General features: G+C 37.5%; 1 protein-coding gene across 1 annotated transcript in view; it reads right to left on the bottom strand.

Moving 5' to 3' along the window:
- The window catches only part of PDE6C (phosphodiesterase 6C), a 29176-nt gene extending 19382 nt beyond the window's left edge, over positions 1-9794 (bottom strand). The window contains exon 1 of the mRNA XM_065639084.1: positions 9315-9794. Coding sequence (XP_065495156.1) covers positions 9315-9794 — 480 coding nt within the window. The remainder of the gene's footprint in view (positions 1-9314) is intronic.
- Between the last annotated feature and the right edge of the window lie 6956 nt (positions 9795-16750).

Genomic DNA, 16750 nt, shown 5'->3' with positions numbered 1-16750 from the left:
ATTTATCAGGGAAATCTGTTGGTCAGGAGTGGTGGTGTTCTGAGATGTTCTTATGATAATACATCTAAATCAGCTGAGTTATGAGTTGGGGAATTGAAATCTGTCAAAATGTCCATACTGAGAAGTGACATGGTTCTACTAAGCATGTAAAACAGCCAGACTCTGTCTTCATTGAGCCTTCTCCATCCCCTTGCATCTGCCACTTCTAACAATTCAGTGCTCCAACTACTTCTTCAGAGACAGGAGCACTCAAGTTCTGGTCTACAGTCAATGGCAGATTCTCCCTGAATTTCCTTTAATAGGTCTGCTTCTGATTTCTCAAAGTGATGAGCGGTCGGTGATAAATGGCAATGTCAGGAGATGGCGAGTGGCCTGGTAACCAGGGAAGGTCAGACTACATTATAACACTATGGGTAGGAATGGCAACTGGCTAGAGGGAGACCGAAGGGGTGCTGTTTTAGGGACATCCACCTGGAACCAAGATTCCCAAACCTTACCAATCCCCTGCTGTTAGCAAATATTTGTGAACCCACTTATAAAGTGATGGACTTGTTAGTGCATGTCCACCCACAGAGCTGATATGTCTTACTGCTGTTAACTACTGTGTTAGCTTAGGCACCCAAGATCTGCGTGGTGGATCTCAAGGTCTCTTCCTTGCTGATGGGCTGGAGAATGTTCCAGGATGCCACATAATGGAATTTCTGCTTTCATAAATTATACACAAAGATACCTAAATGACCAAGCAAACAAAAAAATAAACATACAAATGTTTTCTAGGTTGTAAAATCAAGCATGAAAAGGCTAGGAGATGCAAGAACTAAAATTATTTGTCTACTATTTGGGTCTTTCCTCTTAATTTCTTTATTCCTCTCTTCCTTCTTTAGCAATTGTTTCTGTTATATGTTGAATCAATCTATAGCATATACAACCCTGAGAATGTAGACTGAATCTCTGACTATCTTAGCCATTAAAAATAAAGTAAATCTTCAAAATAAAATAAATAGAGAATTTGACCCTGTTTTGGTGTCCCTCTGCCTCATCAAGAGCATCTAGCATAATGGTGAGGCCCAAGTTCCTGGTTTTAGAATGTTGTATGCTGTTATGAGGGAATAAATCAAAATTTCAGATATTTCTGGATTTCTAAATACTTAAAAGGGACCTGTATACACAAAGTGAGCTGAATCAGCAGGACATAGCTGCTGAGTCTTAATTTGTTTAATAACTGAAGGTACGAGAAGTGGTGGTTAGAAGTGTTCAGAAGAAGCACTTCGGTCTTACAGTTTTTGCAGAGGACAGGAAAATTTTAAAGAATACAAGCCTGTGTTAATAACCAAAATGTTCAGTAACAAGCCATTCTAAGTTCTGCCTAGATAGTGCAATGCAGAAAGATAGAAATGCCTCATAACACACTGGCAGCCTGCCCACAGCATATGCAGAGTCCTATCACACCTGATTTGCATATACCAGCAAAAACTGGTGCTTAGATTTAGGCTTTTTGTTATTGGCTATTTTGCACATAATTGCTAGAAGTTTTGAAGCCAAGGTTTTAAAATATTTTCTCTTGAAAACATAAGCTTCTTTTGTTTTCAAAGAAAATCACTTCTCACAATGTCTGGAAAATCATGTTCATAGACAAATAAGCCAGAAACATGCTCTGCTGCACCAGAGCCAGAAGAGCACCTTGGTGCTGCCATGAATATATGAACGTGGACAGTCTATTTAAGCCTGATCTTCTGAACCCAGCCGTCTTTCAGAGCAAGGCTTGAACTTAGCTCTCAGTTAAATGATAAAATAGGCTTTAAAAAAAAAATTAGGGAAAGGTGATCTGTTGTTAACTCCCTAACTGTAGTACATTTGCAAGCATCTTCCACTAGCTCCATGATCAGCTCAACGATCAGTTCTGTAGATACATGCTAGGGTGTACAACATGCACTAAGCTGGCACCAGCATACTGGAGTGGAAACTCAGGATGCTTCTTTGTGTTCATCTTTCTGTAATATGTGATAGAATGTAACTGGAGAGGGGTTTGGCAGGCTACTATGGATCTAACCTATACACTTCAAATTAGTAGCTAATTCATGTTTCTTGATTTTCTAGACCATGACACAAGTTTTATCTCACTGTAACTTACCAATGCTACTATACATTGTTATTATAATCCTCTTGCCAATGAAATATCAATATAATGCTCTATGTTTAGATCATTTAGCCTCAACTTTTCAATTCCTTTAAGTTTTATAAGCCTAATTTCCATCTTATAGCTAGCAGTGGAATTTACAAAATCAGAAGTCACTGTTGTGAAACCAGTGTGATTATACCTCTGTGAAAGGGAAAAATAGGGCCATTCTTTCTAAAAATAATGTTTATTTTCCTCATATGGCAGTTACAAATGAACTTGCTTACTGAGACTGTATCACATCTGATTCTGAATTATAGCTACATGACTATAAGTTCATGTCTGTAATAAGGTAAAATAAATACAAAAGAGAAAAATTCACTCCCCTGGGAACCACAGGCATTTCAAGAAGAAAGTTAATTTAAAAGCAGATAATACTTTACAATTATGTAGTTTGGTTTAAAAAAAAAAAAAAGCAATGTTTCTTTATTGTTTATGAAAGATTCTTATTCATGGACTGCCCAGAGGAAGGAACTGTCTTGTGTCTCTTATTTTATGTCTCTCTCTGGAGATCTCAGTTCCTTTCTTGCAAGTGATATGTTCCCCTATGCTTCCTTTTACCAGTTTTTAAAGGCCTTACTTCTTTCATGATGAATTCTCCTTCATTGGATGTTTTTTAGATATCCCACAATTCTTCAAGCAAACTATGAAAAAGAGCACTGCAAAAATTTCTAACCTTTCACAGGCTTTGTTCTATGCCAAGCTTAAAAGTCAATGAGACCATCATTCTAATGTTCATTGACTCAGTATTTAATAAAGAAAATACATCTCCTAATTCATAATGTTATCTTAGGATTTGCTACACTCTGCTCCAGAACACTGAGCTAAGCCTTGAGCATTTCTGATTGGATTAATGACAAAATGCAGTCTGAGGCAAGTGAGTTTGACACTATTGGAAATGCCAGGTCAAAGTCTGCAGTATAAATTATTTGTTGAGTGTAAATTTGATCAGAAAATGCAGAAACTATTGTAAGTGATGAGGTAGTGTATCCCTTGTTGATTTGGTTTCCATTGCACATGCAAAAGTATGTAATTTATACAAATGCAGGAAAGATAGAGAAATGGAGAAGTGTGAGAAGTATCTCAAAATGAAAGTATAAGGGAACAAGGATCCCTCTGCCCTGTTTGGCTCGTCAGGGTAAAGATTCACTGCTCTGGTTCATTTGAGGTAATAGGAACAGCAGCTCAAAGTTGTTAGTACCGAGGCTTCTCAGATCTCCAGTATACTTGTTTATTACCAATTGCTTTTAATTTGGTACACCATCAGCATCTTCATCACATATTTGAATGTTAGGAAATGCGACTTTCCCATAAACCTTTGCTTCCCTGACTGAAGGCCTTGATAGGAAGCAGCATGATGCTGTTTTCTTCATGTCCCACAGAAGACATTTATACCTTGGTTTTCACATCACCATCACAATTACTCTCATTCTAAAAACTCTTACTGTTCCTTCCTTCTTGTGCTGTCTCGGAGTGACATGTCAGCACTTACTGTGCAGCCTACCGATCCATTTTGAGTCTGGTGAAGTTCATCAAATATCACAGTAAAGGAAAGGTGATAAGACTTAATCCTGCAGCTGAGGTGATAATGCCAAGATAGCAGATGCCTATTTTCCTCCACCTCTTTCCTCTTACAAAGCGCAGGCGAATAAATGCCTTTCTGGGACCCCTTGCAGTTATGACTACTTTGCTCATGTTGGGCTGGAGGTTCTGGGTTAGACAAATGAGCTCAGACTGCTCAAAGTGCATCATCCTTTCCATGTGTGATGACCAGGAGTGGGTCTGGAGCACTGCTGGAACAGGAACCACAGGAATCCCTGACATCAGGAGCTGGTGTCATACTCTGATCACTGTCACACATTTCTTAGTACCATCTTTGCATGTTTCTGGTTTTCTTTCTGATAACCCTGAAGTATTTTCTCCTATTCCTGCTATTTTGTTCTCCCACTGATTGTCTTGCCTTGGCTCAGATTTCTCAAACAATATTTTTACCACTAAGTAGGTGGTATTGGTGTGCTGCATCACTTCATCTTCTATTTCTGCCTGTCCTAATTTCAACTCACAAATGTTTTTGTTTCATAGTGATGTAATTGAGGATGAATGGAAAACAGAAAGCACCTACCATCAGCTACAAAAATGTCATCAGCCTGATTCAAAACCAAAACCAATTAGCTAAATGAGTTGGCCACTCGTTAGGCCACACTCAAATAATCATGTATTGTCAGGGATGCAGAACAACTACATCTTGGCATGTAACTTACTAGCGTTGCAGAACAAATTGACTTTGGTATTTCAAGATCACTAGAGTTTTGAAACTGAATCAAGTAGAAATGGACATATATTTAACAACATTTGGGGGTTGATCTTTTCAGTCGTGTCACTGAAATGTCTGCTTGTCATTTGATGTATGTAGCGGCTATTCTGCAAGTTTTTAAAATCAAATCTGTATTATATTGTTATAAATTTTTTTTTCACATTAAAAAAGAATATTAGGCTAAAAGGGAGCTTTTAATTATAATTTTTAATGTTCTTCTTTGTTTACCATTTTGGAAGCTTTCCTGTTTTAACGTAAGTTAATTCAAGGAAAGAAAGGTTTGGGTTATTCTTGTGGAGGGCATGATTAATAGAAATTTGTTCCTGTGTTAAAATATTTTCTTGTAATTCAACTAAATCTTTGTCTTTATATCAAATTGGAACACATTTCCATTCTTCCAGTTAATATTTACCATACTGAGTGTGAGTTTATGGCAATCTGTTTTTTATTATCAAGATGATAAGATAAAATGGAGGAGCAGACATTAATATTTACAATGCAAGTTCTTCCCAGGTAGAAGTCTACCTCTCAATTTTTTTCCCCATTTTTAGTTTCTTAGGATTGTTTCTTTCAGTTCTCATTACTTTCTAGATATTCAGGAAGGCAGTACTTCTGTAGTGTTGTATATCTTTGCTCTCATTTCTTCTCATCTTAATAACTCTTGAGTTTGTTTCTCAAGAACTTCCCTCTAAAATTACTCTAACAATCTTCCTCTGGCTTTCAAACCTTTTTTTAACATACTCTGCCTTGTCAATATGTTGGATATTTGGGTTTCTTCTCCAAGATCACATTGTTGGGGCTCTAGCAGAACATGAGTTAAGAACTGAGACACCTTATTAGCGACTGCCCTGCTACCAGCTCCACCACAAAGTGACTCCATTCTTTCCATTTTCAGGCCAGCCAGTAGTGTCATTGACCATCTCGTGCTCTCCTGTGCTTTCCCACTGTTTCATATTTTTGACATGGATTCACCTGATTCCAGCAAAGTCTTCTTGCCCTAGGAGGGAGTCTAAGACTACTGTCTGGTCCAAGGACCACTGCTGTGTTTCCAGAGCAACAGTTTACACACAGCAGCTGGACAAAGTTTGATGTCTGGGTCTCCTTGATGCCACATGGGAGTCTGAACCACTGAGCTGCAAACCCATGCTTTTCTTTGCACTTTTCTCTCCCCTCTTCAAATAATCCTTCATTTATTTTACAATTTGGTGTAGATTCAATAAAAGGGATGGAGTGTCTCTTCTTCCTTGTTCCAGGCTCAGACAGCCTGGAGTCAAGGAACTGACACATTCCATGAATCTGAAACTCCTGTCGCTTCAGACAGGCCTGGAAATAAAGTCTCTCCCACCTTTGCATTAAAGAGGCATAGAGCTCCCAGAGAAAAAAAGGGGAAAACAAAACAAACAAAAAAAACCCTCATGCAAACAGAAACTGGATCAGTTTACAAAGGCATGACACTAGTGCTTGCAACTTGAAGGTGTATTTAAGTTGTTTTGTATCATAGGATTCCAGTGGTTAAATTAGGTGCCACAATGATCACTGCTCTGGCTGCTTAATCTGACTTGGAAGCACCAGAATCTCTCCACACTCTGTTGTTTCTTCACTTCATCGGGGATTGTGGATTCCTGTGCAGGATTTCTAAAAATGAGGGTTTGTTATTTCATTATCAGAACATTTGAGTCCCTTTATGGATCTAATCCAAAAGCCTTCACTTCTTTTGAAGCATTTTTTCACCATTTATATAATTTTATACTCTGCTATAACCAGGAATATTATTTCTTGAGTTTCCAATCCTCAGTTAAATCTTTGTCTTCAAATATCTCTGAATTAAAAGGGATAATGCAACAATTTAAATACATGATAGATTAAAGCAAATATATATATATATAGTCTTTATTATTGGTTCTTACAGGCTGAGCATGTGAGATTTTGTTTCCCCACAAGACATGCTCCTTGTTTAACGTTTTTATTTCTTAGTCTTATTTGGAAATAATGCATTAGCAAAAGATGTAAGGTAATTGTACTCCTTTTTATCATGTGGTCTGTGTTATAGGTTAATACTTAAAGATCATTAATGGAGATATCAAATTTTATGCAGTCTGTTATTTTACTTTGGAATATGTGAGTCACATACTCTGCCAGACCCTGGTAATAATGTGAGGAAAACTATTAGGGTAGTGGTCCTGCCTGGCCTCCTGTTTCTCACTACTATTAAATCCTGGATTAGACACTATTAGCTCTCACAGGCAACAGGTTCGTAATCTTGGAGCCGGGGGGAGCTGTTCTGGCTACTAAGTTAATTACGGAAGGTCTGTATCTTTTCATTTGCTTTTCTTTTCTGAAGCATTAGTCAGGATGAGGAGCTTCCTCACGTTTATTGGTACCTTTCCAGATTGAAGAAGGAGATAATCCCTAAAGAACTGGCTACCAGCACTAAAAGTGGAGTCTTGCTTTTTTTCAATTAATATTGCTGTTGTGATCTTTTGTTACATTCACTCTTGTTATAAAGGGGTGGTGACTGAAGCATGAAAATGTCTCACTGTGGGTTTGTCAATGTTGTCATGTACTTCAGACTTAAAAACCACTATACTGTTTGAATATGGATTGTGACAACAATAGAAAATGGTTAGACATGACATCTTTAAAGTACTATAGCCATCTAGAATTATTCATTGTGCATTTTGTATTTGACAAGGCAGTAGGGGCAAAATTCCTCTCTGGTTTAACTCTGCTTGTCATTTTTTGCTCAGGATTTGGGTAGCAGACAATCTAGTTTGACTGAAGCGCATACAAAGTGATCTGAAAAATAATGATAATTTCAAAAACATGATAAAGACTTCAGTGGCTGCCTATTTCTGCTGCTGTGGGCTAATTATGTTCCTTGAATGTCACTGACTAAAGCTGTGGTTCTGGGTTCCTCACGGAGATAAAGATTCTGGTGACATTAGTGGGAGCTTTGCCTGTGTGAGGAGTGTGGATTTGGACACTTGACATTTTTCACAATTAGAATGGAAATGGCGACAATTTTGAGGGTTGTTTTTAAATAACAAAATCTTGGTCCCAGAGACATCTCTGAGAGTCTTGCAATTAGCTTATAAAAATGTCAATGTTCTGATGACATTTAGTCACCAAATGTGGATTAATGACACCATGGTTTAACTGCATTTTTAAGTGTGGGCCCAATGGCATGGACCTCAGTAATCCTAAGAGAGTAAATGGATACCGAAGTAAATATTACCTTAGACTGACTGAATAACAGCTGGACAGATATTCAGCTGACATGGATTAGATGGACAGACAGGTTTTCTTATTTAAGTATGTTCAAATTACATTTGTCACAAAATTCTGAACATACCCAATTTCATACGCAGAAAGACTTGGGCAGCCCTGCTCTGGGCACCTCTCATATCATGATATTAAGGAGCAGTGCGGTGTCTGATAGAAGGCACATCTTTCTTGATCCGCCTGATCTTTTCTCATGTAATCAGCCTTTAGAACTTAGAAGGATTATCCTCCAATCTCCCCATGTGGTGGTAAGAGGCAGTAAATCAGATGCTTCTTGTCAGAACAACAGCCACCGAAGAAAGCATCTTAGTGGTCAGTTAAAAATCAACTGATTTGTTTTCTCAGATCAGTCATTCTTCTGTTTGCTCCTGTGATTACTACGTACATCTGAGGTGGTTTACTATGTATTGGAATGTTGTTTTTACATATATATACATTTTCATTTGTTTCTGAGCTGTAAAAGCAGTCCATTATTGCTTTATGCCTGCCAGCTTTTAAGATGATAAAATGTATTACTTTTTGTTTACCTCCTGGAAAGCATAAATAATTGCAACGTATAAAGGTTTTTTATTATTTATATCAGGTTTAGGACACTGAGGTGGTTTCCACCTCTGAAATGGCCCTGAGTTTTAAATTGACTGTATAGGAAATACTAAGAATCCAGGTTGTCATCTTGCATAATTATCTTAGCACCACTTGATTATGCTGAGCTTTTCCACATAAGACTAAAAAGAGACGAATGTGTTACCATTTGATAATATAAGGTTAGCTGTTTTTAAAGAAATCTACAACAAAGCATACTTATGTTTCCCCTTGTATTTCAGTGCAGTTTTAAAAGCAGTTCTTATTCATGCACGTTTAATTTCTGTTATGTCACTCATCATTTTAATTAAGATTTGTAATAACCCTTATCAGCGCCATAACTAAAGAAGGTGATTCTGTGTGAATTTAACAGGAACTTTGAAAATGTTAGAGCAGTTCTGACTCATTAATCTTCTTCTATAGACGGTTCTGAACAAAAGCCCTGGATTGGTCATACTCAGAAATTGAAGACATCTTAAATTCGAAGACAGACTTGAAGCTGAACATTGACATAATCTTCATCTGGCTTCATTCACCTACTTAGAAGGAAGCATCCTAATGACAAAAGCTGCAAATTAATTGTATTCAGAGGTGCAAATATGGCAGCATGGAGTGATAAGAGAGAACACTTGCAAGCCTGGACTGGAAAAGAGAATAGGAGCCTGTTTTGTTCAACAGAAACACAAGTACTCAATTGGTCTCTATTAATCTAATATTCTCCTCCTTTATTATAGTAAATTACAGTGCAACTATTGTGCAAGGATACTGGAAATACGTCACTAGGCTACATGATGTGGTTCTACTGGATTTTAAGCAAACTCTGCTGCTGCTTTCCTTATACTTTTGGTCTGAATGTCTGTCTCTGGGATGTTTTTGAAGAGTGACTCTGTACCACAAGCCCTATGCAGGAAGATGAGTAAGCAATGCACCGAAATCCATTCCCCAAGAGAAGGCACTTACCTTTTTCACATCAGGTACATTAAAAAACTTCTTGGTATGAGCAACCCATCCTGCTATCCCGATGTCCAGAGGAAAAACAGTCTCATTGTCTGGATTCACCAAATTGTCCTCAAATCTGGAAGTTGGAGTGACATTGAGAAGCCTGGTGGCTACCTCTGGAATACCATTTCGGGATCGACAAATAAACATACTACATCGGTCAGCTGCCAGCAGCTGTGCCAGCCTCTGCAGGCCCTTGTGCACTATCTTTTCCATATTGCCTCCTTCATCCTGGATTTCTGTTAGCAGCTCAAATAGTATGTCACATTCCTCCAGACGGGACATGTCTTTGAAGCTGACTCCTTCCTTCACATCTCCAGGGCTCACTTTGAAAATACTTCCCAGCACTTCTGCCCTCATTTTTCGGTCGAAATACTCCTTGGCAAACTGGGGGTTGTTCTCCAAGTATTTTTCAACGGCATCTTTATTTACTTCGCCCATTTTTGCTGGATTGTTCTTAGGATTTCTTTTAGAGCTGCATCACCATCAAAGCAGGAGTGGTAGCAAGAAGTCCTAACTTGATACTAATAAGAAAACGGTACTTTGTACATATTGTATAGCTCACAGGCATAGTACATTTACCTTCCTCTGTGGCTTCCAAGCCTTCTGAAACTCTTGAGATATGACAGAAGGCACTGGCTTAGCATCTTCTTAGTGTGAGATCTTGGAGACTGCTAATTAAAGAGATGTCAGGACACTAAACCCCTGAGCATTCTTAGCTCCTAAATCCTAAGAGAATCATTTTAGCATTTTAAACTAACCAATTAATTCTTAGACCTTATAAAAATTGTCTGATGTGTAGATATGTATACCTGTATGTTATCTCCTTCATTCACAGTATGTATGTTGTACCACACACACAAGAGTTCCCGTTGAAAGTTAATATGAGGAATTCCACTTAGATGCTTAGCCCACGTTATACACGTGCACAGACGTACACACGTGTATTTGTGGGAGGTACTTAAGGGGAGGAACACAGAATGTTACTGAGAAAATTTTAAAATTGCAAAATTTAGCTTGCCTGGAGATAGCCAGGAGATGATAGAAATTGGATTACTAAAAGTAAGCAATTGTGAAGCCATATATGCATAAAACTGGTGAAATCTTGAAGACCTTACAAAAGTCTGAGCTTGCTCAAGTGATTCACCCGGGTGAAGATGGCATAAAACAATTAGAATTTGACTCAGCACAGCCAGATATGACTTATATATAACTTTTTTCAAAAGTAGTCTAAAAGAAAGAATAAAATCAGAAAATGGCTTGAATTCAAATTGAGTTCAGGAGACAGTAAAATTTTTACTCTATAAGCATGAGTAACTGGACAGGGTCCTGAAAGAAATGTAGTTTCTTCTATGCCTTCTGAAGAAGAAGTGGGAGATCTCTGCTTTCTTAGATAGCACAAAAATGGTAATAACTGTAAGATAGTGGGCCAAGAGAGACCCTTGAGTCTGGTTGTATCTTTATAACATGTGTGAAGTTTCCTGCAATCGTAAGTTCAGCATTATTCAGATGGATGCAAAAGGAATGATGAAAATTGTGTTGAATTTTAGGATCAAACACCCCAGGGCTATGTGGGTGAGAAGACTGAGTTTAAGTTGAATGCCAACTATGACAGCAAATGATCTGTGTTCATTGAAACCGATCTGAATTTCAGTGCAGCATTAGGGCTGCAATACAATTCATCTTATTTCTATTTGTGGCATCCATATTGATCAGAGACCAGAAAGAGTTTCTTAAAATGAAGAAAATAGACCATATACCCTTTGGCAATTCTTAATTTGAAAAGAGTAATTGTCAAAGTACAACTTTGTCTGTCAGAGGCCACAGTATGTCAACATCCATTTTTATCAACAGGTCTAAAAAAATCAACATAGGCAACTGACACTGATCTGATCATCTCGTGCACAAAGAACAGGTCAGTGATTGGTCTGTAACGGCACTAACTCAGTACGTTAGTTTTCCCTCTGACTGTGATATCGAATTCTGTGTAAGACATTAGTTTTTGCCAGACTGCAGTTGCCATGAGGATTTAAAAACGTATGTGAAAATCAGCACAGTATGGACACATTCTGGCCTGGGTCCTTTTCTCCGGCTGGGCTACTCACCCCTCGCAGCCTAGGGGGGCGCACAGGACCCTCACTGGTGGGTGGATGAGGTTGCAGGATCTTCAGATGAGGTTGCAGGATCTTCTTACAGGTGTGAACTGATGATATGAACTTTGTGGCAGGACTGTGCAACTGCAGCACAGCAAGAAGTTATTACCACTGTGCACATGTGTGGTTCACAAGAAAACAGCAAAAGAAATGCACATATATCTTAGATTTCAAATAGGGTTTTTTTCATAATTTGATCAATATGTATAAAAGCAATAGAGACTTGAAAATAATTTTATATGTATTTACATAGAGTTACATTATTTCTCTTCATCTGTCATGTTCCTCATTTGTAGCTCAATAACTTTCATGCTATTCATTTAAAAAGCGGATGTTGAAGAGCTCCAATGAAATTGTGTGAAGGAATAGTAACGTTTTGTTGCATGACTTGCTCAGTCATTTTCTGACTGACTTTGGAACATTCTACATACTAGTTTCTTTCAAGTAGAAAAGGTCAATAGAGGATCCATCTCATGCCCAGTTTAAACATTCTAGAAAATTATCTTTTGCATAAAATTTGCACATTCATGTTAATCACATGTAAGAAACCAGCTTTACAAACATTAGTTGTTCTTTATATAGTGATTACATTAATTCTATGAAATAGAACAGGCTGTCACTGTCTGGAGGGAGAGAGTGAGTGAACAGAGGCATCCTGACAGAGTTACATTGTTTTCTTTGGAGGTGTTGGGTTAACATTTTTGTAAGTTCATTTTTATATCCATTTTTTCCAATATGCAAGACCACCTAAAATGCTTATCACAGTTCCACCAAATCTCCCTTATGTCCAACTGTTTTTACAAATGGTAAATTACACTATTTTTACTTTGAGATAACAAATAAATATCATATCTTTATTAGGCTCTACTATGAGGTGATAAGTCTTTCTTTGTAACAAAATATTTCAGATGTAGCTGAGTTGTCCTATAATAATTCTTATATCATCAAACCATTTTTTTCTTAATTTAGACTCACAATTGCCTTTTTGCTCTATAAAGTGTTTGTGAAAGGTCATGAAAGGAAGTTCTTTATGAAGTTTATGTTTGGAAGACAATTAAGATGGTTTTTTTCCAACAATTGCTATATTAGTCACGTTATGTTTTATTGTGAACTCTATGTACATGTTGATTAACCAGGAGTATTAAGGCAAACCAAGAAGTCGAAGTGATTTGATAGAAATTAAAATGTAGTTTGGTATAAATGTACCTTACATTTATGGAAGTCCTTGCTTTAGAGTTAGGAAAATATAGTGTATTTATACTGATGATTTTTTTTTTTTTTCTCTTGCTAGTATTTTAATGGCTTTTGTAAATTAGACCATTTAAACATTTTGGAGCACTAGCGTTGTAATGAATTTTAGATTTTCCCTGCTGGAACAAGACATTTCTTTTCTGTTCTGTCTCCTTTACTCTCATTTTCCACGCTATTGAACATCTTATATTTAGTAATGCTAATTCTCATTTATGTTTAAATTTATTGTAAGAAACTACTGAAAAAATCTTTCACATGTCTGGCACTTTCAAATGTGATTTTGCTATCATCTTTCCTAGAAAGTTTTTAATAAGATCACCTATTAAGAAAATACATTTTAATATAAGACCCATTATATGCATGGAGGTTTAACACTGGAGGCTAACCTCACACAGCCATTTTCACTGCACTTTTAAAGGCAAAAATAATCTGCATTTGACTTTGATTATTTTCCACGCTAAGGTGGTGTGATTTAAAACACAATGAGCTGGGTGCAATATTTTTCCAACTGTTTTAATTTCAGAGAATACCAGAAATCTGTGTGCTTTGTGATTTTAATAGATATGACGTCATTTGCCTCTGACGTCTACAGTTACTACAGAAATCAAATTATTTATAGAGTAGTTCTTAGTAGTAGACCATTCCTGAGCCCTTCTGAGACATGGAAACTCCTAAGAAGGATAAGTGACGGACATGGTTATTTAAATAGATTCAAGCAGCATGTAAATGTCAAAGGTATTTATGAGGTTTCCCAGTTCAGCTCAGTGTTTGTATCTGACTGTCTCTGTCCATCTCAACAGCAGTTACTGTGGCTCACTCAGTTAATTTTTTCTGAAGAAACAGATCAAATGTGTTTATTTCAATCACTTGGCTTTTGATGTGGACATTTTCATGACCACTGTCTGGACATTGGAGATTCATATGTATAATCCAAGAAATTAATATTCAGAAATATTTTTTTTTTCTGAATGATTATGTTGTGTGAATGGATTCTGTAGGTATTTACAACAGGTCCTATTTGCTCCTAACATAGACAGTTTTTTGGCACTGAAATTTTTTTGTGTCACTGATCTGTTATGGTTTGAGGACATTCATAAACAACCTCAACTTTTACATTTCTTTTAAAATAATTTTCTGTCCCTTTTCTGAAGATAGTAAGTTAGCTGGTTTTTCCATACAGCTGCAAATATTCATGGTCCCTTAAAACTACCGTTAACTGGGTAGTCAACAGAGATTTTAGCTTCTAGGGCAGAGTTCCTGAAGTAAATGGCCAGTCTAGCACGAAGGAGTTAACCTGGGTTGCCAGATGCTTTGACCATGAGCATGGGATTCTTGGTTGGTCAGCATGAATTTTAGTATACAAACTGGGCAGAGGACAGCAGCCTTTTAATCTCATCCACTCTCACATTTACTCCCTGGAGATCTTAGGTTACCTGACCATTATTTATTACTGAGAATATTACTAAGCACTGCTGAGAAGGGTCTGACTCTGTCTTCTTCATACCCTCCTGCCCAATGTTTATGCACTTGATGAGATTCCCTGGAGCCCTTTTCATTCTGAACAGTCCCAGCTCTCTCAGCCTCTCCTTTGGTCAGATTCTCTTATTGCCCAATGATCTTCATGGCTCTTTGCTCCACTAACTCCAGTATGTCCACGTCTTTCATCATTTGTAGTTTAAAGCTCTCCTCACCAGGCTGTCCAACTTGTTGGTAAACTTTACATCTTTGTTTCAAGTTGTTTCCATTTTAATAATACATCTAGAAAAAACATTTCAATTCAGAATCACGATCCTCACAAAGTTTTGCCAAAGAGAATAAAGGTACCATTTTAAACTAGGTTTGCTTACTGTTTATAAAGATTTCAATGTAAATTTACTCCTTAAGTAAGCAGATTGTCACATCATTAAATTACAAAAACAGGTAGCACACAGGCTGGCATGGTGCAAAGGGCAATGTTTTCAATTCCGTTCTGTCCTTGACCCCTGTACTCAGAGTGCCACCAAGAGGAACAGTTGTGATGGTGACAGCGTACATAGTTGTCCCTTACAAAGTACATGGAGGTTCTTGGCTCAGCTCCTGCCATTTGATGTCGCTTCTTAATCTGAGCCTGGTCGCACAGGGCAGTGGCTACACTTGGATCCACTGTGCACACAGCAGTCATTCATCCCTCTGCAAAATCTGCCTCTAAGAGTTTAATGGATACCCTTGTTTGTGAATGGCACTCTATACATAAATAAGCAGAAGACGACAGCAAAAAGTCTTTCAATCTATATGCAGTCTGGCTGGAAATGGATGCTCCATTTTCTGTTACCAGTTCTCTGAGCCAGCTTTCTCCTAAGAGCTAGACTTACTCTTGTGACCACAAATAAATTGCTAGTTCTTTTAATATTTAAAGCTTCAATGTTGCAGTGTTAAAAATCTCTTAAAAAGTAATTTGACTCTCGTTTCTTCCATTTTATTGTAAAGTCATAAATGAAACTAAAGTAACTCCTACAATGAAAGCTTTTTTCTGCCATTTCCTTTGAAAATTTGACCTTTTCTGTGTATTTCCTATTGCTATTTGTAATGGAAAATCTTGCTGATTTTTACAAGCTATTAATGCAGAAAACATTTCAATCACAGTATCACTGCCTGAAGTTAGCCCCTTTTCAACCTCTTGACAAAATTCAATTGTACAAGACTTTTTTCCCCTTCAGCTAAATACAGTTCCAAAAAATATGTACCAACTTGTAAAAAACTTTCTATAGTAGTCAAAACATGCTGCCAGCCTCAAACATTGGAATGGGAAGTTATATATGACATTTATCACACTTGGTGTTGAGTTTAGCACAAGTTTTGTAAATGTATGCTTTGCAATAGAGATTATTTGCATGTTTGTGTGTTATCAGTATTTTACTAATTCTTTTAAATTTGATCATCTGAGCTTTCTCAAAACCCAGCAATCTTTCGATGCCATTGACTTGATCTATGCACCTTGCTGTCAGAGTCAATTGAAATCCTGACCCAAATTCTGTTTCTTTCTGTTTGCATGAGAAGTACAAATCTGCAAGGGGTAATATCCAGGTTTCAAAGATCTATGATCACTTGCTGGCATCATTTCTCAACTGAACCCATAGCCCAAGTCAATCCAAATGATGATTAACTGAGGCAAAGTTTACACTGTTTATGAGTTTACATAGTTGTGCTGGCATAGCCACATCTGTTAGGACTGAGAAAAAATTCACCCTTGAATTGCCATAATGATGCTAGTCTGCCAGCAAGCTTCCATCCCTCCTCCAGTATGCTCCCGATCTAGATGTAACTGACCACAGAGGGGCCTTTTTGCCTGAAACACTTGTCTCATTGAGCCAAAGAAGTGCTTTAGCTGTATTTGTGAAAGGATTTCATTAATGTGAACTGTGTCTCAGGTAGGCAGAGTTTGGAAGTACAGCTAAACTGGAAGAGGCATAGAGCCAAAATTTTACTATGTAACCTTTGAATTGTACAGACTTGTCTAGGTCCTCTGCTGCAGTTGTTGAAATCTGACTGGGAAATACTGGTGTGACTTCACTGTAGTTGCACCCCGCACAAATCCACCATGACAACAGTTCAAAAGAAGAGTTTTCTCAGGCATTGCCTAGACTTTGTACAAATCCCAGAGTTGAGGAGCTGGATGAAAGAAAAGTTATAATTACTAAATCTCTGCCAGGCGTCAGCACCGGATATGAGCTGCCCAGCATTGCAGAGATCAGTGGAAGCACACAATTAAAGAAATGTTGTGTCATGACTAATACAAAACTACATGTTTCTTATTTGTTTACAACCTCAGACTAATTTAAGAGACTGTAACGGCTCTTGCATTTATTTAGAACTGATCTTATTTAAAATTATTAACAGAAGTAAATTTTTGTTTCAGTGAAGCCAGGATTGGTCTCTTGTCTGTAAAAGTGCTGAGGACAACATGCAGTAAGTATAATGAGACTACTCACTTAGATTTTCAGAGGTGACCGTATC

Source organism: Caloenas nicobarica, chromosome 7 (assembly GCF_036013445.1).
Source record: "Caloenas nicobarica isolate bCalNic1 chromosome 7, bCalNic1.hap1, whole genome shotgun sequence".
Taxonomy (NCBI): domain Eukaryota; kingdom Metazoa; phylum Chordata; class Aves; order Columbiformes; family Columbidae; genus Caloenas; species Caloenas nicobarica.
This window is presented reverse-complemented; position numbering and strand designations above follow the sequence as displayed.